Source organism: Poecilia reticulata, chromosome 9 (assembly GCF_904066995.2).
Source record: "Poecilia reticulata chromosome 9, P_reticulata-male-v2, whole genome shotgun sequence".
NCBI lineage: Eukaryota > Metazoa > Chordata > Actinopteri > Cyprinodontiformes > Poeciliidae > Poecilia > Poecilia reticulata.
This window is the reverse complement of record NC_088838.1, coordinates 1,457,452-1,483,864: the sequence shown is the minus strand read 5'-3', so window position 1 is coordinate 1,483,864 and position 26,413 is coordinate 1,457,452. Positions and strand designations below refer to the sequence as shown.

Below are 26,413 nucleotides of genomic sequence, written 5' to 3'. Positions count from 1 at the left end.
TTTCGGGACTCTCGTTCCTGAAGCGAGATGTTATCGGTAAAAAAGAAATTGGAATTTGAACTCCCTGTTGTCCCACAGGGTCCCACCCTCTTCTGAGGATAACTCTGCCCCTATGGGGAGGTGTTGAGGACACGCCCCCTGGTGTATATATGAGTGCAGACTCGAGGTTCCTGACTCGCATTCCTCATTTTTTCTTCTTCTCTGAGACTACCGCCGTTGACATGCGAGAATAGATGGAGTACAGAAGCCGCTGATGTGGAGCCCGTACTGGGATGAATGCTCTCAATATTCAGGGAGTCTTTTCTCTCCAGCATCCTCCGGAGGCTACTGCATGGAGCCATATCATCCGCCTTCACCAGTCTTGTACTCCTCTACCACCTCATCTCCGGCGATCTCTCCTACACATTTTTTAATGTCTACCATGCCTGATTATGGTATGGAGACTGGACCGCTTCACTCCACCCCTCAAGCGACAGCAGAGCAGGAGGAGGTTGCAGCGCTGGTTAGCGGCTACTTCGGATCTTCACCGATGCCCGTCATACCTGAATATGGTACAGAGAGCGGACCGCTTCACTCTACCATTCAGCCGTTAGAGCAGACTAGCACCTTCTCCGGATCTCCGCCACACCTACCAGCTTCACCAGTTTCTCACCAAGATGATGTTGACGGATGGTTTTCAACTACGCTCATCTCCGTTGTAAAAACAACTCTTTTTCATTTATTCAACCTCACCTGTTTGACACACCTCAAAGAAACCTGTCATGGCTGTATTACCGACCACCCGAATCAAAAACAACATCAATGCCTAGAAATGCCAGAGGAGGATTATTACCAGCTTAATTTCCCCCGCATCACACAACGACTCGCCGTTTCATTCCAGCTGTTCAGGATCTATTGAGGCAGCACAATATACATGCGTCAGATCCGGTGGTCAAGATAATATCAGACACTTTTACATGAAGTGAAATTGGCATTCAGGATCCAGACATCAATTACTGAGATGTATGAAGGCATGAGTACTGATGAAAAACTGAAACAGCTCCGTTCTGTTTCAGAGTGTTACTCTCAGGATGATAATTAAACGTTCAAGCGTAGATCTCCACATAGTTTGTTTTTTCTTAGTTGGATATTATATTCTTTAAATATTTGATCTCCATATAGTTTGTTTTTTTCTTAGTTTAGCTATTATTCTTTAAATGTTTGATTTTGATTATACTGTCTTAAATATGAATGCAATCTATTACTATTAAATTAAAGAAAATAAATAAATAAATTCTGTGTCCACAAGTTTGATTTTCTCATTACTTAAACAGCGGTCGTCAGAATAAGTGGGTATGGCTGAGAGAAAGTTGATGGATTATATTTATTACAATCCAGCGCATCCTGGCAGCTTTGGCGGGGTTCAAAGGCTGCAAAGGGGTGTGCAGCATGAAACTGGAAAGCAGGTTGCAATTTAAAAAGTTCAAGACTTTTTATCGGAGCAAGACGCCTACACACTGCATAAACCTGCAAGAATACATTTTCAGAGAAACAGAGTTTTTGTCACCAGACCTTTAAAACAATTTCAAGCGGATCTTTGTGACATGAAAAACTTGGCCGAACAAAATTATGGTTTTAATTATTTAATAACCGTCATAGATATATTTTCAAAAAGAGCTTATGTACGTGCTTTAAAGAAGAAGACTGCTAATGAAGTAGTGAAAGCTTTTGAATCAGATTTTAACCCTTTAACTACCGCACCTAGAAAAAAACCTGTGAAAATTTTTTTCTTAGCATTTCTTTTACCCCAGGGTGATCTATAAACACAATCAATTTTTTTTTTTTCAACAGACCCTGTGGTTTTGGAAATATTGATCTCTACCAAACGGTTGAGATGTCCTTTATGGTTAAAGTTCATCTCTACCAAACGGTTGAGATGTCACCTAATGGTTTAAGTACATGACATAATAAAAATACCAAGTACAATAGATAAATTAAAATAAAATGTTAATTTATAAAGAAATAAGCAATAAAAAATGTCTGAAAAATGTCCCCCACGCCCCTTTTTCATCAGGTCTTTGTCTGTCATCAATGGAGCTCCACCAGTGCGGTTTGGTCGTACGGTGCCGATGCACTTGACACCAAGGGCAGTGTGGAGGTTCTGAACCAAGTTGAAACTTGTGAAGAAGTTGTCACAAAAGACAACAGACATCTGGGGCTCTTTTATGGTTTTGCAGAGCGTTGTCACCACTTTTGCTCCCAGAGGCTAATATCAACTCACCCAAGCGGTGTTCTGTTGTTGGACTTCTGTGCTCGTCACGGATTGTCCATCACGAACACCATATTCAGGCATAAGGGCGTCCATATGTGCACTTGGCACCAGGACGCCCTAGGCCGCAGTTCGATGATTGACTTTGTCATCGTCTCATCGGATTTGCGGCCGTATGTCTTGGACACTCGGGTGAAGAGAGGTGCGGAGCTGTCCACTGACCACTACCTGGTGACGAGTTGGCTCCGGTGGTGGGGGAGGAAGCCGGTCAGACCTGGCAGGCCCAAACGTGTAGTGAGGGTCTGCTGGGAACGTCTGGCGGAGTCCCCTGTGAGACGGAGCTTCAACTCTCATCTCCGGCAGAACTTCGAACACGTTCCGGGGGAGGTGGGGGACATTGAGTCTGAGTGGACCATGTTCCGTACCTCCATTGCCGAGGCGGCCTATCAGAGCTGCGGCCGCAAGGTTGTTGGTGCCTGTCGCGGCGGTGCCTGTCCCGTTGGTGGACACCTTCGGTGAGGGATGCTGTCAAGCTGAAGAAGGAGTCCTACCGGGCCTTTTTGGCCTGTGGGACTCCAGAAGCAGCTGATAGGTACCGGCAGGCGAAACGGCATGCGGCTCGGGTTGTCGCCGAGGCAAAAACTCGGGCGTGGGAGGAGTTTGGAGAGGCCATGGAGACAGACTTCCGTACGGCTTCGAGGCGATTCTGGTCCACCATCCGGCGTCTCAGGAGGGGGAAGCAGTGCAGCACCAACACTGTTTATAGTGGGGATGGTGCGCTGCTGACCTCAACTCGGGACGTTGTGGGCCGGTGGGCGGAATACTTCGAAGACCTCCTCAATCCCACCAACATGCCTTCTGTTGAGGAAGCTGAGCATGGGGACTCTGGGCTGGGCTCTCCAATCTCTGGGGACGAGGTCGCCGAGGTGGTCAAAAAGCTCCTCGGTGGCAGGGCCCCGGGGGTGGATGAGATCCGCCCGGAGTTCCTTAAGGCTCTGGATGTTGCGGGGTTGTGTTGGCTAACGCGACTCTGCAATATCGCATGGACATCGGGGGCAGTTCCCCTGGACTGGCAGACTGGGGTGGTGGTCCCCCTGTTTAAAAAGGGGGACCGGAGGGTGTGCTCCAATTACAGGGGGATCACACTCTTAAGCCTCCCTGGTAAGGTCTATTCAGGGGTCCTGGAGAGGAGGGTTCGTCGGATAGTCGAACCTCGGATTCAGGAAGAGCAGTGTGGTTTTCGTCCTGGTCGTGGAACACTGGACCAGCTCTACACCCTCAGCGGGGTCCTGGAGGGTGCATGGGAGTTCGCCCAACCAGTCTACATGTGTTTTGTGGACTTGGAGAAGGCGTTCGACCGTGTCCCTCTGGGGGCCCTGTGGGGGGTACTCCGGGAGTATGGGGTACCGGGCCCTTTGATACGGGCTGTCAGGTCCCTGTATGACCGGTGTCAGAGTCTGGTCCGCATTGCCGGCAGTAAGTCGGGCTCGTTTCCGGTGAGAGTTGGACTCCGCCAAGGCTGCCCTTTGTCACCGGTTCTGTTCATTACTTTTATGGACAGAATTTCTAGGCGCAGCCGAGGTGTTGAGGGGATCCGTTTTGGTGGCCTTAGGATCGCATCTCTGCTTTTTGCGGATGATGTGGTCCTGTTGGCTTCATCGGAACGTGATCTGCAGCTCTCACTGGAGCGGTTCGCAGCCGAGTGTGAAGCGGCCGGGATGAGGCTCAGTGCCTCCAAATCCGAGGCCATGGTCTTGAGCCGGAAAAGGGTAGAGTGCCTTCTCCGGGTCAGGGGGGTCGTCCTGCCTCAAGTGGAGGAGATCGACAGGCGGATTGGGGCAGCGTCTACTGTGAAGCGGGCGCTGTACCGGTCCGTCGTGGTGAAGAGAGAGCTGAGCCAAAAAGCGAAGCTCTCGATTTACCGGTCGATCTACGTTCCCACCCTCATCTATGGTCATGAGCTTTGGGTCATGACCGAAAGAACGAGATCACGGGTACAAGCGGCCGAAATGGGTTTCCTCCGCAGGGTGGCTGGGCTCTCCCTTAGAGATAGGGTGAGAAGCTCGGTCATCCGGGAGGGACTCAGAGTAGAGCCGCTGCTCCTCCACGTCGAGAGGAGCCAGTTGAGGCTCGGGCATCTGGTAAGGATGCCTCCTGGACGCCTCCCTGGTGAGGTGTTCCGGGCACGTCCCACCGGGAGGAGGCCTCGGGGAAGACCCAGGACACGCTGGAGGGATTACGTCTCTCGGCTGGCCTGGGAACGCCTTGGGATTCCCCCGGAGGAGCTGGAAGAAGTGGCTGGGGAGAGGGAAGTCTGGGCCTCCCTTCTGAAGCTGCTGCCCCCGCGACCCGACCCCGGATAAGAGGAAGAAAATAGATGGATGGATGGATGTTACCATATTTGCTAATATCAACTCAGAAAGTCGCAAAAATTATTTTGTCAGATAATGTTATAATTATTCTTTGTGTATAAGACTTTAATAACACTTATTGTTTCATATTTATACCAATAGATGAAAATAACTTGATTTTATAGCAAAAAAAAAAAAAAAGTTAACTACGTTAGCTTAATTAGCTACATTTACCATTAAGTGACATCTCAACCGTTTGGTCGAGCATATTTTCAAAAAATTATTTGACCTTTAATTTAGCTTTTTCGGTGATATCAAGTAACATAATTCTGTTTATTAATGTCTATAATACTATCATATGCCAGAAAACGATTCCTACCTTTCAACGTTTTACCACAACCAGTCGATATATGTGACAGAGTTTCAGGGTTCTGACTTCGTGGTTGGAGAGGAGAAGAAGAACTATTACTATTTAAAGAAACAGTGCCCTCTAGTGGATTTCTTTAGCATATCGTCCTTCAAGCAAGTGGCAGAGATGGCTCAATCAGGTTAAGCTAAGTTAGACACTCCTCATATTGAGATATAGAGACCCAAAATGTGCTCAACCAAATGGTTGAGCGGGCAGTTAAAGGGCTAAAGACAGATTCCGAAGAAACTGCAGACAGATGTGGGTACAGAATTTTTTAACAAATTTAAGGCTTTCATGAAGAAATACGGTATTGTGCATTTTGCCACAGCTAGCAAGACAAAAGCCTCAGTCGTCAAGAGGTTTAACCGTACTTTTAAATCACGTATGTGGCGGCATTTTATCGCAAACAACACACAGCGTTACGTCACCGTTCTGCAAGACTTGGTGAAAAGTTACAACCACAGTTATCATTCTAGCATTAAAATGACGCCGATGGAAGTGAATGAGAAAAATGCCTTTCAAGTGTTCCAGAATCTGTATCTTAAACCCAGCAACAGCTACTGTACACCGTCAAGGGGTACATTTAAAGTGGGAGATCTAGAGTCTCCAGGGCGCGCTGTATGTTTGAAAAACGGTACGAGCAGAGCTTCACGGATAAAGTATTTACAGTCACTGAAAAGATACAGTGATTTCCACCCGTCTACAAACTCAGAGATTTGGATGATGAACCAATTCGATGTACGTTTTAATCGTACGAACTTTGAACTTCAGAAGGTAAAACTATGTAATGACGAGGTGTTTCAAATGGAAAAAATTTTAAAACGATGCACTGTGAGAGGAATTAAACAGGTCTTTGTACGCTGGAAAAATTGGCCTGAGAAATTTAATAGCTGGATCAGACAGGATGAGCTTCAAGATATATAAGGGTGTGTCAACATTACACCTTACACAGAACACTACCATGGAGCAAGCGGGAGAAGATGACGGCTTGTATGTCACTTTAACAAGCAATGCAGGTCTAAATGTTTTTAAAAATAATACCATCTCAAGTTACCGCATGAATTTAGCGCAGCATATTAATTTCGAAGGACTATGGCAGGTGGCTTTAACAGAGGTAACTTATCCACACAGCTGGCATAATGTCCCGAAAGAAACAGCCTATTTTGAATGGAGGAAAGCAGGGAGGGAGAAGATTTACTGACGAAATTTTTCACACAGTTACTATCAGGATACTAACACTATCAGGTGTTAGTATCAGGTGTTACTATCAGTTACACCTGATAGTAACAGTAATTACCGATTACTATCGGTAACCGATTACCGATATAGTAAGATGCAGCTAAAAAATGAGAGAGTCACACCTCAGACAAATAGACTCTAATATTTATTTCCACCTGAATATGCTTGAAAACAGATTACACTTTCAATCAGATGGTCATCACCATCTGCGTTTTCACGTCCCGATCGCTTACATGTTAGGGGTGAAACCCGGTCAATGGATCACTTTTGATGAAAAGACGGCTCATTACCCGATGGATATGAAAGCAGATTTCTATCAGCTTTACTGTTACAGCAATGTAGTTGAACAGCAAATAGTTGGGGATGCGTATGTCCCCCTTCTACGTACAGTTAAAGTAGAAGGCAAGTTTGGTGATATAATAACCCAAAATTTTAATCCACCCCACTAACTCCCTGTATCACGAAAACACATTGAAAACATCGAGATACAATTTAAATCACACCAGAATGTCCCCATAAATTTTACCTATGGAAAGACAATCGTGAAATTACATTTCCGACCAGCGCTACTGCAACGTACAGTGAGGTAATATCCCGCTAATTATACAGAGCCTTATATATCACAAGGAATGAAAAGATATCATTCATACTGCTTTTTCACTGCAGTGCGTGAAAAGCATATAAGGAGACATCACAGGAGGAAATAGTCTAAATTTGCGAGAGAAAAAAATGGTTCTGATAAATCCGAGAGATGACCCCCACTGTTTGTACACTATTATCAAAGCCAGGTCGGCGGAGCACTACCTGGTTTTCACGGATCTCCAGTCATGTATGGTCGTGGAATCGAGTCTTTTTTTTTTATTATTTCGTTTTGTCTCACCATTCATTAAGACAGGATTTGCGATCGCCAGACCTCACTTGAAAAAGGCAGCCACAAACATTGCCTCTGACGTCATAGGTAAAGCCGTGAATAAAATCTCAGGCACACCCAGTCAGGAATTATGGTTCTGTCCCAGAAAGCAAGAAAGCGCCTGTCGGGAGAGCATGTAGGGAGCTCACAAATACGAAAGCTCCATAAAAAGAAGAAATCAGAAGGAAGAAGCAAGGCTAAGAGGAAGAAGTCTGCTCGGAGCAGGGATATATTTCACTGAGAAAAAAAAAAAAAGTCAGAGAAGTATGGCGCTCTTACACCAAAAGCCACCCGAATGCACCTTAGCAGAGCTGGATTTATTTTCAGCTCCCATGACCCAGCTATCCATCGAGGATAAAACATATTCAGAAATTTTACTGCTATCAGCTCTTACCGATGCCGGCCCAATTGAATTTTTTATTCCAGGTGACGGTGAAAAATATATGGACTTAAATGACCCTTACTCCGTCTCCGGATCAAGATTACTAACGCAGACAGTAATCTGCGTTAGTAGATTACTGTCTACTAACGCACCTACTGTCTACTAACTAACCTAGGTTGCATCAGCCACTAGGTAGTGGCTGCATCAGCCACTAGGTTGTAACCTAGTGGCTGATGCAGCTGTGGGACTTGTGAATTATCCACTTAATTCAATTTTCAGCCAGGTCAACATTGTACTGGGAGATCGGCTGATTTCACAGTCAAGCTCCTCACATCCATATAGAGCTGTCTTAGAGACACTACTCAACTTTTCTGAACAGGCATTAAGTCAATTTAGTGCTGGGCTTTTTTACAAAGACACAGCAGGTGCACTGGACTCTGTAGTGGTGGTCAATGGTCCAAATGCGACATTAAATAGAAGAGCTTCCTTCACGGCTGAATCCAGAGAAGCACACCTGATCTGTCCTATTCACTCGGATATATTTTTTTGTGAAAGATTGTTACTTAATTCTGTGGATATGAGAATTAAATTAACAAGAGCTAGTGATGCTTTCCGTCTTACGGGGGCTAATGATTCGACCTATCAACTGAAAATACTAGGAGCCTCTCTTTTTGTGAAAAAGGTTTCTGTTTCCCCAGCTGTTCGTCTTGGTCATACCTCAGCCCTGATGAGAGGTTATGCTCTCTATCCTATTTCACGTGTCCAAGTTAAATCATATTCCATCCCTGAACATTCAAGGATATGTACTCAGGAGAATCTCTTTTTAGGGACCATGCCGAAATATGTTGTGATAGGCATGGTTCATCACGAGGCTTTCACAGGAAGACGGGACCTGTCACCTTTTAACTTTAAACATCTCGATGTGGAATATTTAGCTCTTTGCAGAGACGGTAGACAAGTACCGGCAAAAGCATTTCAACCTCAATTTAATCACGGTTTATCAGTCAGAGAATATTATAACATCTTCAGCGCAACAGGTCGTCATTTAAAAGATTCCCCTCTGAGCTTCACTCATCAGGAATTTAATGACGGATACACGCTATTCGTATTTAATCTTACAGCAAGTCAGGACGGTGATGCATTATCTGTGGTATCAAATGGAAATTTGAGGCTGAAAATGCGCTTTAGAGTCCCTCTCCTGCACACCACCACGCTGATTGTGTACGTGTCTTACGATTCAATAGTGGAGCTCAATTCACGAAGGCAGGTTTTGGTGGATTTCTATTAAAATATGAATAATCACCAGCTGGAGAGCTTGCTACATCATCTCTTAGGAGATCAGTTTTGCGGTGTCTGGGTATGCGATCAACTACCTCTACTCGCGCACAAGTACACAGGACCAACCTACTTCATCGTCAACACACACCCCTCAGATATGCCCGGAGAACACTGGCTGGCGATGACTTTGGAAGACAATAAGCAAGCCATGTTTTTTGATTCATATGGTTTCCCCCCTCATTTTGAATTCTACCCATCGAGCATTGTAACATTTTTAAGACCGCGATCTTCAGAAATATTTTTATCACAATAAACAGCTTCAAGACACCATGTCCACTGTGTGTGGCCAGCACTGCGTCTATTACCTTTGTCAATGTGCTAGAGGATTGTTGTTGGATCAAGTATTAGACTCTTTTTCCACAATGATTTGCATAAAAATTATGTAATGGTATCAAATTTTGTGATAAAGTATCAGCGGTGTATAAGAAATGACACTTCCAGCCTCTTTAATCACGGTACATGCTCCATGCAGATGTTTAAGGATTGTCACAAGTTGTTTGTGTAATATTTTTCATTGAAATTTTAGTTTTTCACTGTAGTTTGTGAAAAAAATTTACCCTTGAAATCTGTTCAATAAATATTTTTATTTAAAATAATAATAAAAAAGAATCAATATTTTCTATCAAAAGTCTTATGGGGAAAAATGAATCCATTTAGAAGGTCTTTTGGACACCCACTCCCCACTTGTGATTTCACCGTATCCGTCAAATGATGGTGAAAGGGTAATTTTCTTCTTCTTTTTTTCAACTGTTGAGTACTCGGCCCCTTTAAGCGATGGAGAATGGATAATCTTTTATTTTCTTCTTTTAACACTCTCAGTATCTGTCTTGAAACGTAGGTATTCATCACGAGCGTGTGGATTATTAACTGAAGAAACTGGGATATTTATGTCAGCCAGAGCGTGAAGAAAATCACCCCAGCCTTTAGGCAGATAACCACGATGTTTTCTTTTAAATGGGAGCAAGAGTGTTTTTAGTAAATCCACCAGGTGAAACCCCTCACTCACATGCCCCTGATGAACAAATTCTCCTCTGGGTGTCCATCCGCTATTGCTTTTTGACAGTTTTTTCAAAATACATACTGCGTTTTTTCGCGCTTTTTCTGGGAGGACGTTTACAACTTCATTCGCTGTTCCATCTAATTCATCTTGAGAAAGAATGTTCCGCACGAGCTCCAGGTTCAATCACAGGGTCATCCGTATCGCGGTCACGCTGTATATTGACATTTAACTGCTGTTCCTCTAACTCCCCCTGTTTGATTAGTCAAATATCTCTGTAGCAGAGCATCATATTTTTTAATTTTCTCATATGAAGTTAGTCCTGAATCATTCAATATCGCCCTCATCTTCGAATCCAAATCCTCTTCAGCCGTTTGCCTGATAGAAGTCTCAGACTGATTCAGACGTTTGAACTGATGCGGTGAGATTAAATACATCTTTTGAGACATTTTTTTTTTATCTCCTGATAATTCCGCCCACCAGGTTTCCGATCAAGGGTGCAAGAGCAGCTAAAATAGGGAGAATGAACCCACCTCCCTGAGAGATAACTGTTTACGTTTCAAACCTGCTCGTTTGTCAGCCAGCAGTCTGATGAGCTTCTTCTGTTTTTTCAGTTTTTGATGTTGAGAAGGTGACATTTTTATGTTACCTTTTAATATATTGAGCGCCACCTCGCACAAAGCTTTTAGAAAGTCAGGTGAGCAGTGGCTGAGGATATCTTTTCTCTTATGAGGGGTAGAGTGATACAGAGCCCGTAGTAGGGATGCATTCCTTTTTATTCTTGCGGACATGACTTACTTTGTTTTAGGTACATACACAACTGGCCACTGTTGAGGTAGTAAACCCAATCTCAATCTGAAGTGTTCTGGACAGGCGGGTGTAAGGTCGAGGATTAGATAACCATGAGCCTCTATGGTTGCATCTTCAAAACTTTCTAAGAAAAAACGCTTTGCTGACAGGAAGATTTGACGTGCAAGAATATTTACTTGTAATTTGTCTCTCGGATTCTTAAACAATACCATATAATTACTGTCAGTATCCACGTACAAAACCCTTTGCTGTAATGGCTCCATACAACTTAAAAGCTTCAATCGTGCGCAAGCTGTAGTGAAGGCAGCCACAAAAATGTAATTTACCTTGTTCGGTCGAGTGACGCAGTGTTTGTTGTAGCTCCACTGTAACATGCACGCATCAGCATTCAGAAAGTGGAAATACTTGACATTGTATTTACCCTGAGAACAAAAACTTGAAAAACTCATCAGGATCACTCACAATACTGGTCTGTGTCAGGTCTAGTCTCTGTCCAAACTTCCCCCACAGATTATTAAGGATGACCTTACTTATCTGTCTTTTTGCTGGATTAAATGCAATTTTGGTCGGATCCAGCTGGATACCTCGATGCTGTTTGTACTCCCTCACATACCTCTCTCTACACTCCTGATCGACTGCATCAGCCGGGTACCCTGACGCTTCCTGCTTACCCTTCAAAAATGTGTGAAAGTATTTTTGAAAGATTGTGCTGCTACTTCTTTCAAAATGCCACACTTCTGTGATTTTCGCCAGCCGATAACCATATTGTAATGCTTTCTGAAACTCAACAGTCACCCAGACACTTGTGAGAGCCCTTTCCTGGTCGCTGTGGGGACAGGATGTTGTCTGATTATTTTTTTCAGCACAAGTTCGACAGTGAAAACCAGCTTACTGCATGACGTCTTGTACGGTAGAACTGGAAAACGGAGGCCTCTAGGAGGGTAGACAGCAGCTCTAATGAACCCAAAGTAAGCATTAGGGTGATCAAAATCTCAGTATTTTATTGAAGAATGCCCCAGGGGATAGGAGGAGCTGCAGATGACATAGGGATACAGTGAGGTGAAGTCCACATAGTGTACAGTTTCGTCGGGACCTGCCGTGTGTCTCAACTTAAAAGCGCAAGTCCGTCCACCAAAAAGAGCCTGTCGTGGTACGAGAGGTTCTGGTGGATTAAATTTTTTGAGAAAGTTAATAACCCCTAGATCAGATCGCTTCATTTCAGCCCATTCATGCTCCCACAGAATCACGAGACGAACGCCATACTCAGACTGCAGGATCCTGTCTTTCTCAACACTGGCTGCATGAATCTGTTCAAATGTGACATTTCTTAAAGGACATTTTTCATGGAGAGCAAAACACTGAGAACAAGCGTGGAAGAAATAGCCGTGATAGAAAAAAGCTGTAGGGACATTCTCTACAACAGCAAAGCCGTCTGCAAAGTAAGGCCCAATTTTCTTTTCACCCGTGTTTAAAGCGTGTTCTATATGTATGTTTTTATCGGCCATTATCCATTCCAACCACTGCGTTTGAGAAAGTCTTTAAGCTACGTCTGTAGTCAGTTGGTGATGGTATTGCTAACGTTTTTGGTGGCAGGTAATTGGTTACAAATGCTTTCATGCATGCCAATGTGATGGTGACGGATTTAAAAGGGTCTACACGGGTCTCCTTAAAAAAATTCATCTCTGAATTTAACAGGCTTGAAAAAGAATATCGACATCTGTTTTACAGTAATGAAGCACTTCTTTTGCAAAGTCAAAGACCTCTTTGAATGCTTCTCTGTACCAGTCTGAAAACTCTTGCAGTTCAGAAGGATTCATGAAAACCATACCATAGCAATCTGGTGGTGGGAACGGTCCAACATACTGCAGATACTGCTTTGAGGAGAATAAGTGGGGGAAAATAACTTTTGGCGTGGTCAGTGAAACCTAAAGCTTTTGGCATCACGCTCAACTTCATAGTAAGAAATGAAAGGCTGTCGATTAATTTCAAACTGTAATCATGGTCTGTAAAACAAAGAATTTTGCCTCCCTGCATGATAATGTGAGGCTTTATACCTAATTGTATTATGGCATTCAAAACAAGGTAGCCATCATACCTCTTCGAGTTGTGTGCTATAAAGGTACAACCTTTGTACAACGGCCTTCTGAAATGGAGAAGAAATTTCTGGACGCAATCAAGACCATATGAAAACCACTGGTCACCTTTCAAAAGTTTTAGTACAGACTAAAACGGGAACATGGACACTGCCTTCACCGAAGAATGATTCAAAGTCATAGAATATTAGTTTGTCATCTAATTCATGACAAATTAGCAGCGTTGCGGTGCTGGCTAGCTGCAGTAGCATCAGCTGGATCAGTGGCACGAGGTCTGCTAGCCACGTTGCGATGCTTGGTAGCTGCTGGAGCGCGTCACTGTCCGGCAGTCGATGCGGGGCACAAGCTAGCACCGCTAGCTATCTTGCGATGCTGACTGGGTAGTCACTGGAGCAATCCGTTGTCTGTCAGTAGCGGGAGGGGGGGTGCTAGCCCCGCTAGCTGCTTTGCGATGCTGGCTAGCTGCTGGAGCGCTCCGCTGTCCGTTGTCGGTGCTCGAACGAACGCTCTGTTGCGCTGGCAGGAAGTCATCTTCTCAGTCATAGACGGTAACCACCGGGCTGAGAGGAGTGTTTCTTAACTCGTTGAGAACACGCCCCTGAAGTCTTGATCTACTTAGTGACAGGAGGTTCCTGGATCGAACCCCCCTCTCATCCTCGGTAACAGGCCACTTTTCCGGTAAATCTGTATACTATAATTATTAGTTATCTTATTTGATTCAAGAACTTGATAAAAAATAAAATACAGATATACTGACGGGAGAGAAATTGTGTTAGGAAGGTATCATCCGGTTCATCCACGGCGGGTGGATCTGTAGACAAATTACAACGCGTGATTGTAACACCCAAACACCTCTGCCCTAAGCCTGCGTTAAGAAAAAAAAAAGTTCTACTTACTGACGCTGAATATAACGCCGAACTGAGAATCAGGTTGTGCTAGGAAGGCATCATTCGATACCTCCGCGGCAGGGTCTGTAGAAAAATTACAATGCGTGAATGTAACATCCAAACACCCCTGCTTTAAGACAAAAAGAAAGAAAGAAAGAAAAAAAGAAAAAAAAGCTCAGCTACTTACTGCTGCTGAATATATCGTTGAACTGGGAATCAGAAAGCGCCGCCACTATTTAGATTTTTTTCTTAAAGAAGACAATTAAAACTCAAATGCACCTTCAGCAGGATCCCGCTGGTAACCTCGGGGAGGGCTGTGAAATAGCTGAAAAGCTGTGCGTCCGTTATAAATAGGAAAGGTGTGGGGAACCACCCTCCACCTTTTGTCGACCTATTAAATCACATCACGTAATGCTTCAACACACCCTCATGGACGGGGGTGTGCTAGGTGAATTCAACCAATCAGAGCTAAGGAGCCAGCTAGATTGGAGCAATACAAGTATATCGCCGGCTGAGTACAAACGATCAGATTGACAAAAGAAAACAGAATACACATATATCATCAGCTGCAGCCAGTCTGGAGCAATACACCCGAGACCGCGCTGCTTGCATTGTGGGCTTTATCCCAACAGCCAATTTCACTCTTTAATTTAATAGCATTCTTAAAAAATGTCTGTGTACTGATGCGTTGTTCAATAACGCTTGCTAAATTGTTGATGCCCGCAGTTTTTTTCTTATATCTAACCCGCGCAAGTTGAGGTAGAAAAAAATAGAGAAAAGGCTGAATTCGTGGTGTTTTTGAGTTAGAATCAGCCTAAAATATTTGCGACAAGTTAAAATAATGTACAGAGCCTTAAAACTTGCAATAATTTAAAAAATTATGTGAAAATCCTATTTAGGAACCGAGAACCAGCTCACTATTACAAACCAGTTTGTAAAAAAAGAGGTACAGTCTCATCCATTTATAGTCATGCGGTGGGGAAAAAAAGGATACATGTGGTTTTTTCTTTTTTGAAAAATAAAACTTTATCTGACGTTCAGTGTCTTGAGTAAATACTTTCTAAATGCTTATTTTGCTGTAAATACATCTGCTTTTTTCTGTTATATATATTTACCAGCTTTTGCACTAATAATTAATTTTTTCCATCCATTTTCTTCCGCTTATCCGGGGTCGGGTCGCGGGGGCAGCAGCGTCAGAAGGGAGGCCCAGACTTCCCTCTCCCCAGCCACTTCTTCCAGGTCCTCCAGGGGAATCCCAAGGCATTCCCAGGCCAGCCGAGAGACATAATCCCTCCAGCGTGTCCTGGGTCTTCCCCAAGGCCTCCTCCTGGTGGGACGTGCCCGGAACACCTCACCAGGCAGGCGTAACAGGAGGCATCCGGACCAGATGCCCGAGCCACCTCAACTGGTTCCTCTCGACGTGGAGGAGCAGCGGCTCTACTCTGAGTCCCTCCCGGATGACCGAGCTTCTCACCCTATCTCTAAGGGAGAGCCCAGCCACCCTGCGGAGGAAACCCATTTCCGCCGCTTGTACCTGTGATCTCGTTCTTTTGGTCATGACCCAAAGCTCATGACCATAGAGTCGTGTGAGCCAACACAACCCTGCAACATCTAGAGCCTTAAGAAACTCCGGGCGGATCTCATCCACCCCCGGGGTCCTGTCACCGAGGAGCTTTTTGACCACCTCGGCGACCTCGTCCCCAGAGATTCGAGAGCCCAACCCAGAGTCCCCAGGCTCAGCTTCCTCAACAAAAGGCATGTTGGTGGGATTGAGGAAGTCTTCAAAGTATTCCGCCCACCGGCCCACAACGTCCCGAGTTGAGGTCAGCAGCACACCATCCCCACTATAAACAGTGTTGGTGCTGCACTGCTTCCCCCTCCTGAGACGCCGGATGGTGGACCAGAATCGCCTCGAGGCCGTACGGAAGTCTGTCTCCATGGCCTCTCCAAACTCCTCCCACGCCCGAGTTTTTGCCTCAGCGACAACCCGAGCCGCATGCCGTTTCGCCTGCCGGTACCCATCAGCTGCTTCTGGAGTCCCACAGGCCAAAAAGGCCCGATAGGACTCCTTCTTCAGCTTGACAGCATCCCTCACTGAAAGTGTCCAACGGGTTCGAGGGTTGCCACCGCGACAGGCACCAACAACCTTGCAGCCGCAGCTCCTATAGGCCGCCTCGGCAATGAAGGTACGGAACATGGTCCACTCAGATCATTGCCCCCCACCTCCCCCGGAACGTGTTCGAAGTTCTGCCGGAGATGAGAGTTGAAGCTCCATCTCACAAGGGACTCCGCCAGACGTTCCCAGCAGACCCTCACTACACGTTTGGGCCTGCCAGGTCTGACCGGCTTCCTCCCCCACCACCGGAGCCAACTCGCCACCAGGAAGTGGTCAGTGGACAGCTCCGCACCTCTCTTCACCCGAGTGTCCAAGACATACGGCTGCAAATTCAATGAGACGATGACAAAGTCAATCAGCAAACTGCGGCCTAGGGCGTCCTGGTGCCAAGTGCACATATGGACGCCCTTATGCCTGAACATGGTGTTCGTGATGGACAATCCGTGATGAGCACAGAAGTCCAACAACAGAACACCGCTTGGGTTCAGATCGGGGGGGCCGTTCCTCCCAACCACGCCTCTCCAGGTCTCACTGTCATTGCCCATGTGAGCGTTGAAGTCCCCCAGTAGAACAAGGGAGTACCCAGGAGGGGCACTCTCCAGTACCCCCTCAAAGGACTCCAAGAAGGGTGGGTAATCTGAACTGCTGTTTGGCCCGTAAGCACAAACAACAGTCAGAACCCGTCCCCCCACCTGTAGGCGGAGGGAGGCTACCCTCTCGTTCACCAGGGTGAACCCCAACGTACAGATGCCCAGATGGGGGGCAAACAAGTATGCCCACTCCAGCCCGGCGCCTCTCACCGTGGGCAACTCCAGAGTGGAAGTACGTCCAGCCCCTCTCAAGGAGACTAGTTCCAGAACCAGAGCCATGTGTCGAGGTGAGGCCGACTATTTCTAGCCGGAACCTCTCAGCCTCGCACACTAGCTCTGGTTCCTTCCCCACCAGAGAGGTGACATTCCACGTCCCAAGAGCCAGCTTCTGCAGCCGAGGATCAGACCACCAGGATCCCCTCCCTCGGCTGCCACTCATAGCACAATGCACCCGACCCCTTTGGCCCCTCGGAAAGGTGGTGAGCCCATCGGAAGAGGGGGACCCACGTCTCCTCTTCGGGCTCAGCCCGGCCGGGCTACGTGGGTAAAAGCTCGGCCACCAGGCGCTCACCATCGTGCCCCATCTCCAGGCCTGGCTGGGGCCCCGGTGACCCGCATCCGGGCGAGGGAAAACCAAGTCCAAAGTTTGTGTCCATCATAAGGGGTCTTTGAGCTGTGCTTTGTCTGGTTCCTCACCTAGGACCTGTCTGCCTTGGGTGACCCTACCAGGGGCATAAAGCCCCAGACAGCATAGCTCCTAAGATCTTTGGGACACTCAAACCCCTCCACCACGATAAGGTGTTGTTGTTACCCATCCAACCAACTAAAGAATGGTTCACATCTTTAGATAGTATAATCTCCAAATTTTATTGGAAAAACAAGTCACCAACAATAACGTTATCAACTTTACAAAAATCAAAACAATATGGAGGGCTAGATGCACCAAATTTGTATTATTATTATTATTATTTAGCCAATCAGCTACACTACATAATTAAGTTGACCCAAAACCAGCAACACAATTATTTAAATGAATTAGAACAATCATTTTGTGGTAAATGCAACTATCGGATTTACCGCTTGTTAGTCAAGTGATTAAGAAACATAGTTGCTTTAAATCACCAGCTATTAAAGCCACTCTTTCAGTTTGGTGGAAATTCAATGATATTATCAACTCAAATTTTACCACCTCAAAATACACAACATTTAGGAACAATCCAGATCTTATAATTAAAAAAATAAAAACTTTATTTTTTAGCTTGTGGGTCTCTAAAGGCATTACACATTTTGAACATATTTTTAGATAATAAACTCCTTTCATTTTCAGAATTAACAATATAAACTTGATGATACTCAATATTTAGAATATCTTCAATTAAAACATCTAATGCAAAGTAAATAGGAACTGGAACAACTCATTATAGAACCCAATACACAAATTATGGAACTTTTTTTTTTTGATGGAGCCTATTACCTACATATAATCACATGAAATAAAAAGCTGAAACAGAAGTCTTGTATTTTAAAAATGCATGACTAATTCATACTTATTCACCTGCACATTGAAAATTTCAGGGATTGAGGGTGTCTATAATGTGTCTGCATACAACTCAGAAATAATGTAGTTGCACCCTTGCACAGACCAGTAGTCTGACAATCTTAAGTGTTGTGAGTTTGATTCCAGCTCCCCCAGCAAAAATGATGTGCCCTTAGAAAAGGCACTAAACCCCAAGTAGCCTATCGGGTAAGAGTGTTTGAGTGAGTGATCATTATAATTAGAGGAGTGGTTCAGTTTATGTATTTTCCATTTCATCATCCAGATGTTATGTTAGTGAGCTATTCTGCCACATTCTTCACCTAAATGGGTCATGTACACAAGGGCTTTGTAAATTTTCCATGATAGTGTTCTTTCAAAAGAATGTTTTCTCATGAACAATGACTATTTGTGTATTGTAGTGTTCTTGCAAAATTTTGACTGAATTGTGAATGTGATTTTTCTCCAGTGGTGATCATGTGTGCCGGAGCAGACAGGATTCGAGAAATCATGCTTGCAGCACACAAGCAGCAGCTGACCAATGGCAGTTATATATTTTTTAATGTTGATCTCTTCAATGCCTCTTCTTATGGTGAGTTCACATCATGTTTCTCATTAAATTAGTTGTTTAAAAAGTCAACAATTAGTATTAATGTTTATGATCTTGCAGGAGGTGAAAAGGGTAGAGTGCACGTCTGTACCATGGGATACATCTAGCCTTTTTTCTTAGATGTGCTTCATGTGATCATTTAAAATTACAAATTATATCCAAGAAGTAACATGGACATCAGATTAAAAAACTACAACAGTGATATTATGTTATTTCAAACTTTTTTATTATTACAAAGTTTGACTAAGTTTGACATCAGCACCACTTTGCTGACCTGGGTGCACACTTTAAAATTGTTGGTAAAAGAAAAATCCAGATCAGAGTGAATATTAGGATAATCGTCAACAAAATATATATTCTGCTTACTGTCACGCTATGCTATGGAAAAGTGGAAAAGTCTCCATTTCACGAAGGAGCAAAAGAACAACATTGTCACCTTAAAATTTAACAAGTGTTTTCTGTAGAATACCTGCATCTGTTTGAATACAACATAAAAAGCAGTGAGGGCAGCACACAAGCCCGTGGAGATCTTGCACTTGACACAACATCATCTAGGGTGAGATCCAAATTGCATCATAGTTGATGGGACTTTCAAACATTTAAAATATTTTCTAAAGTTTTAATCACAATAGAAATTAAAGTTACCGATTTACATTTTTTTAGTTTGTTAGATCTACACAGATTCCATCAGGTGCTGGAGCCTTCCATATATTTATCTTCTTTATCTCAAGAAACAAAACAGTTTTATAGTACCTCTGGTTCACTTCAGCGATGTTTGGTTGTAATCTCCGAGAGCTGCATTCACACTGAATCCGGAAGTGACCCAATTCTGATTTTTTTTTTTTTTTTGCCTTAATGTGACTTGTGTCTGATCTGTTCATGACGGTCTGAACAACCGTGTTGCCTTCAAAATTTTTTGAAGGCAACACAGGCCACTTGGATATCCAATATGTATCTTTCCAAATGTGACCTGTATCTGAACATCCAGGTTGCTTTCATCCAACCTGAACGTCAATGATACTCGACTAATGTCCCGACTCAACTTTTTGATACACAAAAGCGGGAAAGAAAAACAACAACCATGGTGGACTATAATGAAGATTAAGTTGTTAATATGCTGGCTCCAATCAGACAACAACTTCAAAATTGGAGGAATTATATTGATTATTCTTACGATTAATCGGGTAATCGGATAAAAAAAAAGATAAAATAAAACATTGGTAAATCTAACATAACAGCAGTATCATAACATATCGCATATCAGTATATCAGTCCAATTTTTCACATTTGAACTTTCCTAACAATAACTTTTCTGTAGTTTAGAAAATTAACTTGTAAGAATAATAGCTCACTTTCTAAGTTAACTTGAAGAAAAGTTATACAGAAATTTGAAATTATATTCAATGTAGTAATAATAAAGGGGCAGGCTCACAAATAGCTTGTCTATTTGTGAGCAGGTTATTATAAAGAAAAAATCTCTATACTCCAGCTTTCTGTTTATGTATTCATCTTCAGTCAGTTTAAGAGATTAACTCTCACCTTGCCCAGCCATTTATAGCGTTTGTGTTCATGTTATCTACTGGATTTGACACGGTCTGCATTCGTCACATAGAGAAACACATCTACCAGGTATGTAACATCACAATGCTCTTCACCACCCATTGGTTGCAACCGGGATGATAAGAAATTTATTTTCCAGTATTTTCAGTAAAGCTTCGCATAGGCCTGTCGCGATAAACGATAAACCAATTAATTGCACGATAAATTAAACCTATCGACCTCATTTTAATTATTGGCTTTATCGTCTCTTCCTGCCTTTTTTTTCTTTCTCTTGATGACACTGAATGAAAAAAGGCTCAACTCCAGTGCTCTCCACTGACCCTCCCTTCCTCATTTCCTTAATGTAATGTCCAGCGCACATGACACGAGTTGTCGGCTAACTGTCGGCCCATTTTCAAAACCTGAGAGACCACACATTAGTCGACAGAAATCCTAGGTATAACTGTTCGATCGGGTTCGTTCGTGCTGTGTGGTGTCCAGCCACATGGGCACAAAATAATGGCTGCAAGTCCAGTTAACTAATGCTTTAATACCCAATGCTTTAATGGGTGTTAAAGCATTGGGTATTAGTAAATACCCAATGCTTTAATATAATCTACCTGCAATGCATATGGCTAGAGTCAGCGTAAAGTTCTGACTGAATTAAAATCATTATAACCTATTTATGTCACGTTAATGAACAACAGCTGAAAAGTTACCAGGTTTATCAACTGCGGTAGCAATTTGGCTCCAACTCCTCCCCTTGTCATTTCTATATTCTTTGCACAAAATGTTGAATAAATATTTATGTTGTTTCCACATATCATCTTCAATGTCCGCTGGATTTTGGGTTGCGCCGTGTCAGCTGTTTGGGATTCCTCTCCGTAATTTCCCCTCAGAAAGCGCAGAGGAGAATCCACGCTTTCTGATTGACCACCGGTCACATTCAGCGTTAAGCTCCCAGTCGGGGCAAACCCCTTATGTAAATCGGAGCGGCCACGACGATCTATCGCAACACACCACACACTGCAGGATGATCGGTTACGAAATCACCCTCGACAATCTTAGAACGGCCAACATTCTAAGATTGTCGTAAGGGGAAAATAGGGGCAAAAAAATTGTGTAATGTGAACTATTGGATAGGTAGTCAGATGTGCCCATCTTCTCTATTGAAATCAAGTCATTACTGAAGTCCAGTATAGTATACAGACTTAATAATCTGCACTCTTTTGGTTAATGCAGTATTTATTTTGACTTTGGCTTTATGTTGTTTACTTTTTATTCAAGTACGTTTTTGTTAATGGAGACTGAGAATCCATTCTATTTTTGTCTTTGGTTGTTTTGTTTATTTAGTTTAGCAGTTACAGTGTTATGTGTTCTTCTGAAAATAAAGTGTTTCTATCTATGGCAGGAAATAGCATGCATTATTACGTCATTTCCATTAAATCACTGTCAAAAGGTCTTGAAACAATATTACTGGTTATTGCAATAATTCTTTAGACAATCGCTCAGCAAAATTTGTTATCGTGACAGGCCTAGCTACGCAGTGTTCAGTCTATCCGCCCGCAGTGTTCAGTCTATCCGCTCACCTGTGTAAATAATCCCGCCGTGCTCTTCCCTGCCATTCGCTCTCAACCAGCAGCTCCGGGAGAAGTACTCCAAGCATCGCTCCCGTCATTTTAAGGATGTTTATTGGTCCCGCGAAAAATGACAAAAACCCGGACATTATCATTAATCAGTAAAATCCTCCCAGGCATCAGTGATATTTGAAAATTGGACGTTATCGTCAACAACTCAGGCGGAAGTGAGAGCACAAATAAAGTCCCGGCCGGAACACAATGCGCTAAATAATATAACATAACATTTCGAGGCAGATCAATTTTCCTCAAGGAATTTTAATAATCGAGGTACTCAAATCACTCGAGGAATCGTTTCAGCCCTGACTTTTACGTCTGGAAACACTGAACACTTTTTTTGCCGCACATGACAAAACACTGAACACGGTGTTTATATGTGACATCATAGTGCACGTGGGCGCACTAGAGGGGTGAACTGGAAGCAACACTTTCAGGTCGTTTGCATTTTACACTGGAGGTCGCATACAGGTTGCATATAATTATATTATAAGTCTGATGACTACACCAAAGAAATAAAATTTGGCAAAAAAAACTTAATTGGATCACTTCAGGCTGTTTTGTAAATGCAGCCTAACTGGACTTTCAAATCCAATTGGAACCTACTGCTTGTCCCAAACCTGGTCTGTAAGCCATGATTTTGTGAAGGCAAGACAGCAAATTTTTCTCAATTTGAAAATGTGTTTACGTCTAAAGCCCATTAAGCTTGTTCTGGATGGACTGCACATTTGACAAAACCACTGTTACGCACTGGAAAACAGGCAACTTTTGCCTTTTATATGGGCTCATATGTTTTGTCCTCTGCTGTAGTCTCCCTCTTTTTACAATTTTCCCATCAGAAGAGTTAATTATTAGTAAAAGCTCTGTAGGAATATTATGTGACAAAAGGTTATAAGTTGAAGAACGCAGGGATAGAAGCATATCCAACCTACTGCAGTGTGAATGCAATAAGCTGAATTTTTGGGTTGAAATTGCAGATGAATTTGAAGTAAACTGCAGAAGACTTGCAGAAATGTACAAAATGGGCAGAAGCAGCAGTAGAAGAAAGCAAAAGGTGGCAAAACATTTTAAAAAAACTGTTGAAGAGAAGTAAAAACTTTCAGACTATGCAAAAGATTGTTAGAAACCAGTGCATACCTACTTTCAAAGCTAAACTGTAAGGTATCTGCAGTTTATAAAGCAAAAGGAGTCACAAAGCTAAAGCTTGTTGATATACAAACAAGCATGTAGGTTATAACTAGCAAGTTGGCCCGTGCAGTGTGAAACAGCCCATGTTAAAGCTAAAATTAGCTACAAAGGTAAAGCTAGCTAAACTACCAATGATAGGTTAATGTGCTAGATTAGCACTAGCACATTAACCTACAATATATATATATATTTATATATATAATATAAATATTCCATGCTGTCTGAAAAAACCATGTAAAAGTGAAAATTAGCTAAAATGCCAATTGATTCCATCTAGACAAGCAATAGCATGTTGACCTACAGCAACATATTCCATGCAGAGTGAAAATACCTATATAAAAACTAAAACTAGCTCAAAAGCTAAAGCTAGCTAAAATACTAATCACAGCTATCACTAGAATCTTGATTTATAATGTGCTATATACATATTATATTTATTATGCATAATATGCATATGACATATTATACATATAGCTAAAGTGTAATATTAGCTAAACTTTGAATTGCATGTGAGCCAACACCAGCATGTTGATTAACATTAACCCACTCCATTCAGTCTGCTAGGTTTGGCTCATTATCAAAATTTAATGTGGACTAATCAAAAACCTTAAAGTTACTTCCAATAAGAAGAAACCTGATCAAATTTAAACATTCTGAACCTAATTACCACAGCTAATATTAGTTGTGGAACACAAAACTGATTTATAAACTTGATTTTGTGTCATATGCACTGTAAACTGAACTATAACCAGTGGTGGAGAAAGTACTCAAAAAATGTACTCAAGTAAAAGTGAAACCTGTCGCTGACTAAAGCTGCAGTAACTTTTATAACAAATAATTTTTTTACATATTTGTTGAAACGGTTTCCATGTTGTGACAGTTTGGTATAGGACAGATTACAAAGACAAAAATGTACTCAAGTAAAAGTAAAACTACCACATTAACATTTGTACTTAAGTCAAAGTAAAAAAGTACTGGCTTTTAAAAATACTTAAGTATTAAAAGTATTTGCTGAATGCATTACCTAATCCCTAATACAATATCATTAAGTGAACCGATTGTATTTAATTTTAATACATTAGAAATGTGCCATTTTGAACAATGCCACAGATAAGCATGTTTTTATTATGTTTACTCGCTGTAACATAGTTTAGACTTAGATATGTGATATTCTATGCATCATAATTTCAGGGATGGAAACATCTTGTCTCCTGTCCTAACATAGCATAAACTTCACGTTTTTTTGCCACTAGTGGCATTTATTTTTAAAGAAATCCAACAGAAAGGGGAAGGAAAGAAGGTGGGTGGGGGAGGACATGCAACCGAGGAGCCACGTAGCAGAGTTGTAGTCAAGACCACCTACCCAAGACTAAGTCAAGACCAGCACCAAAGACCTGCTACGTGACAAAAAATTACGTTTTACCTATCAAAATTGCTTCTCAAATTGATCTGAAAGATCCACATTCCCATAAAACACCTAGATATTAAATTCTTAGAGCTGAAATAAATTTAATCAGTAAAGATCAGCCCAGAAGAATCGGATCGTTCCTGAATGTCATATCAAAGCAGACTTTGGTCACAGGGTTATCCCATATTTGCAACACCTCAGTCAACACCTCCACACAATAATTCAGTGCATGAGTGAAAACTTTTTTCATCGCGGATGCAACATGTGTGTCTCAGTCAGTACAGCTAGCTTTGCTAGCATCATGTCCACAGATCTTTCTTTAAGCTTTCCTTCGAAGTGACGCTAAAAGTTGGACGAAGTCCCCACCGTCTGTGAAAGCGAAGCACTGCTGATTTTACATGTCGCCATATCTTATGATTTATGCAGCGCTATTATATTACCATAAAACAATTAGACAGACATCTTCTCCCGCTCAGAGGAAACCACTGCGCATGTCTGGAGTTCCGCGTACGAGTACAGGGTGACGATGGGTGACAACAGACACTTAAGTCACGTTATTGCTCGGATTTTATGGCGCCACCTTAAGCCCCTGAACTTCACATTTTAATGGACAAAAAGCGCAACACGACTTGGATGTAACGAGTAACGTGACACTTTTGTAGAAACATAGTGAAATACAGCTTTGAATGAAATAATGTTGTGCTTCAAGTCATGGTTTTGGGAAGCTGTTTAACATACATGCAGAATCAAACCAAGACTACATCAAAGTATAAGGGAACGCTACCACATCTGGAATATTGGACTGATGTTTCCTTCTGTGCAGTCCCATTCTGTTTAGGATCTTCCTCAGAGTGTGCATACTATTAATGATTTCAACCACAATGCGAAGTAACATAAGTATTTCTCCATATCATAGCCCAAGTATGAAGGAAAACTTGACCAATTCCAGTTAGCCACTCTACTAGCCTTCCTTAAGCCTGCACTAAAAGCACACTACCAACACCAACCAACAGGTTTGAAATTATCACATTTATACAATATAACTATCATTTTAGTACAATATAATTATCCCATGTATACAATATATTGTCATATTTTTACAATATAGCTATCACATTTGTACAGTATAACTATCATGTTGTAACTGATGGTGCTCGAAGAAAATTTTTCCTTCATGATAACAATACGCTTCTGTACGAACCCACGTTAGGGTCAGGTGAAGCAGGGAGCAAACCCTGAGCAGGCGGTACCAGGGCTTTGAGGTGTGTCTCGGTGACAGTCGCGGTACTGTTTCTTTATATCGGGATATTTGATTCTGACTCACAGCAGTGGGACCAACTCAGGCTGCCTATAGCGAAAGTCAGAAATTTTCTCTGCAGCCAAACCATCTCTGTGATGGGGGGCAAGGATGGGGCTTTCTTGCTATTACAAGGACAATTACAAAAATAAATATAAACGATTTTTATAACTTCAACATCAGACCTACATTTATATTCACAAACAAGTTTATGTTGAAAAAACACATATGTGTCCATAATTTGACAGACGGCGGTGTCCTTAACACTAAATGTAGCGGGTATCTTCAGTTTTACATCTCTTCAAATATTTATTTTGTAATTGTTATTGTAGAGGGGTACAAACATGCCTCCTGTTGGTGCCCTAAAAATAAAATTTAAAAATAAATAAAATATTGAGAAAATAAAATAAAAAGGAGACTCAATAGAGGACACCCTGGAGAAGACTACTGTTGTGTCTAAGTAGTGCAAAAATGAGTTGGCCAATGGCCAAAGCTATTCAATTCTTAAATAGTATCTCAATGCTAAATATGTTGCAGCACAGACATCCCCAACGCTAATGTCAGCATCCACAGTCCATGTTTCTAAAGAAGTAGTAGGAGAAATGATCAGGGGTTCCTGAAACACTTTGAAAGCTTCATAGATTGTAGTAGAAATCTGTGTCAATTTGATGGTTGAATAACCTAAATAATAGATTAAAAACAATAAATATATTTTGTTGTTGAGCTTGTATGTCTTTCTAACATACGAGCTCAATGTCCAATAGTTCATCTTGACATTAAAAAAATGAGTTTAGAATTTAATTTAATTTACTTTTTTTTTTTTGTGCAAATTA

At 42.5% G+C, this 26,413-nt stretch overlaps 1 protein-coding gene across 1 annotated transcript in view; it reads left to right on the top strand.

Moving 5' to 3' along the window:
- npr3 (natriuretic peptide receptor 3) overlaps positions 1-26,413 on the top strand; it is a 127,876-nt gene that overhangs the window by 27,164 nt on the left and 74,299 nt on the right. Inside the window, exon 2 of the mRNA XM_008419278.3 lies at positions 18,374-18,496. Coding sequence (XP_008417500.1) covers positions 18,374-18,496 — 123 coding nt within the window. The remainder of the gene's footprint in view (positions 1-18,373; positions 18,497-26,413) is intronic.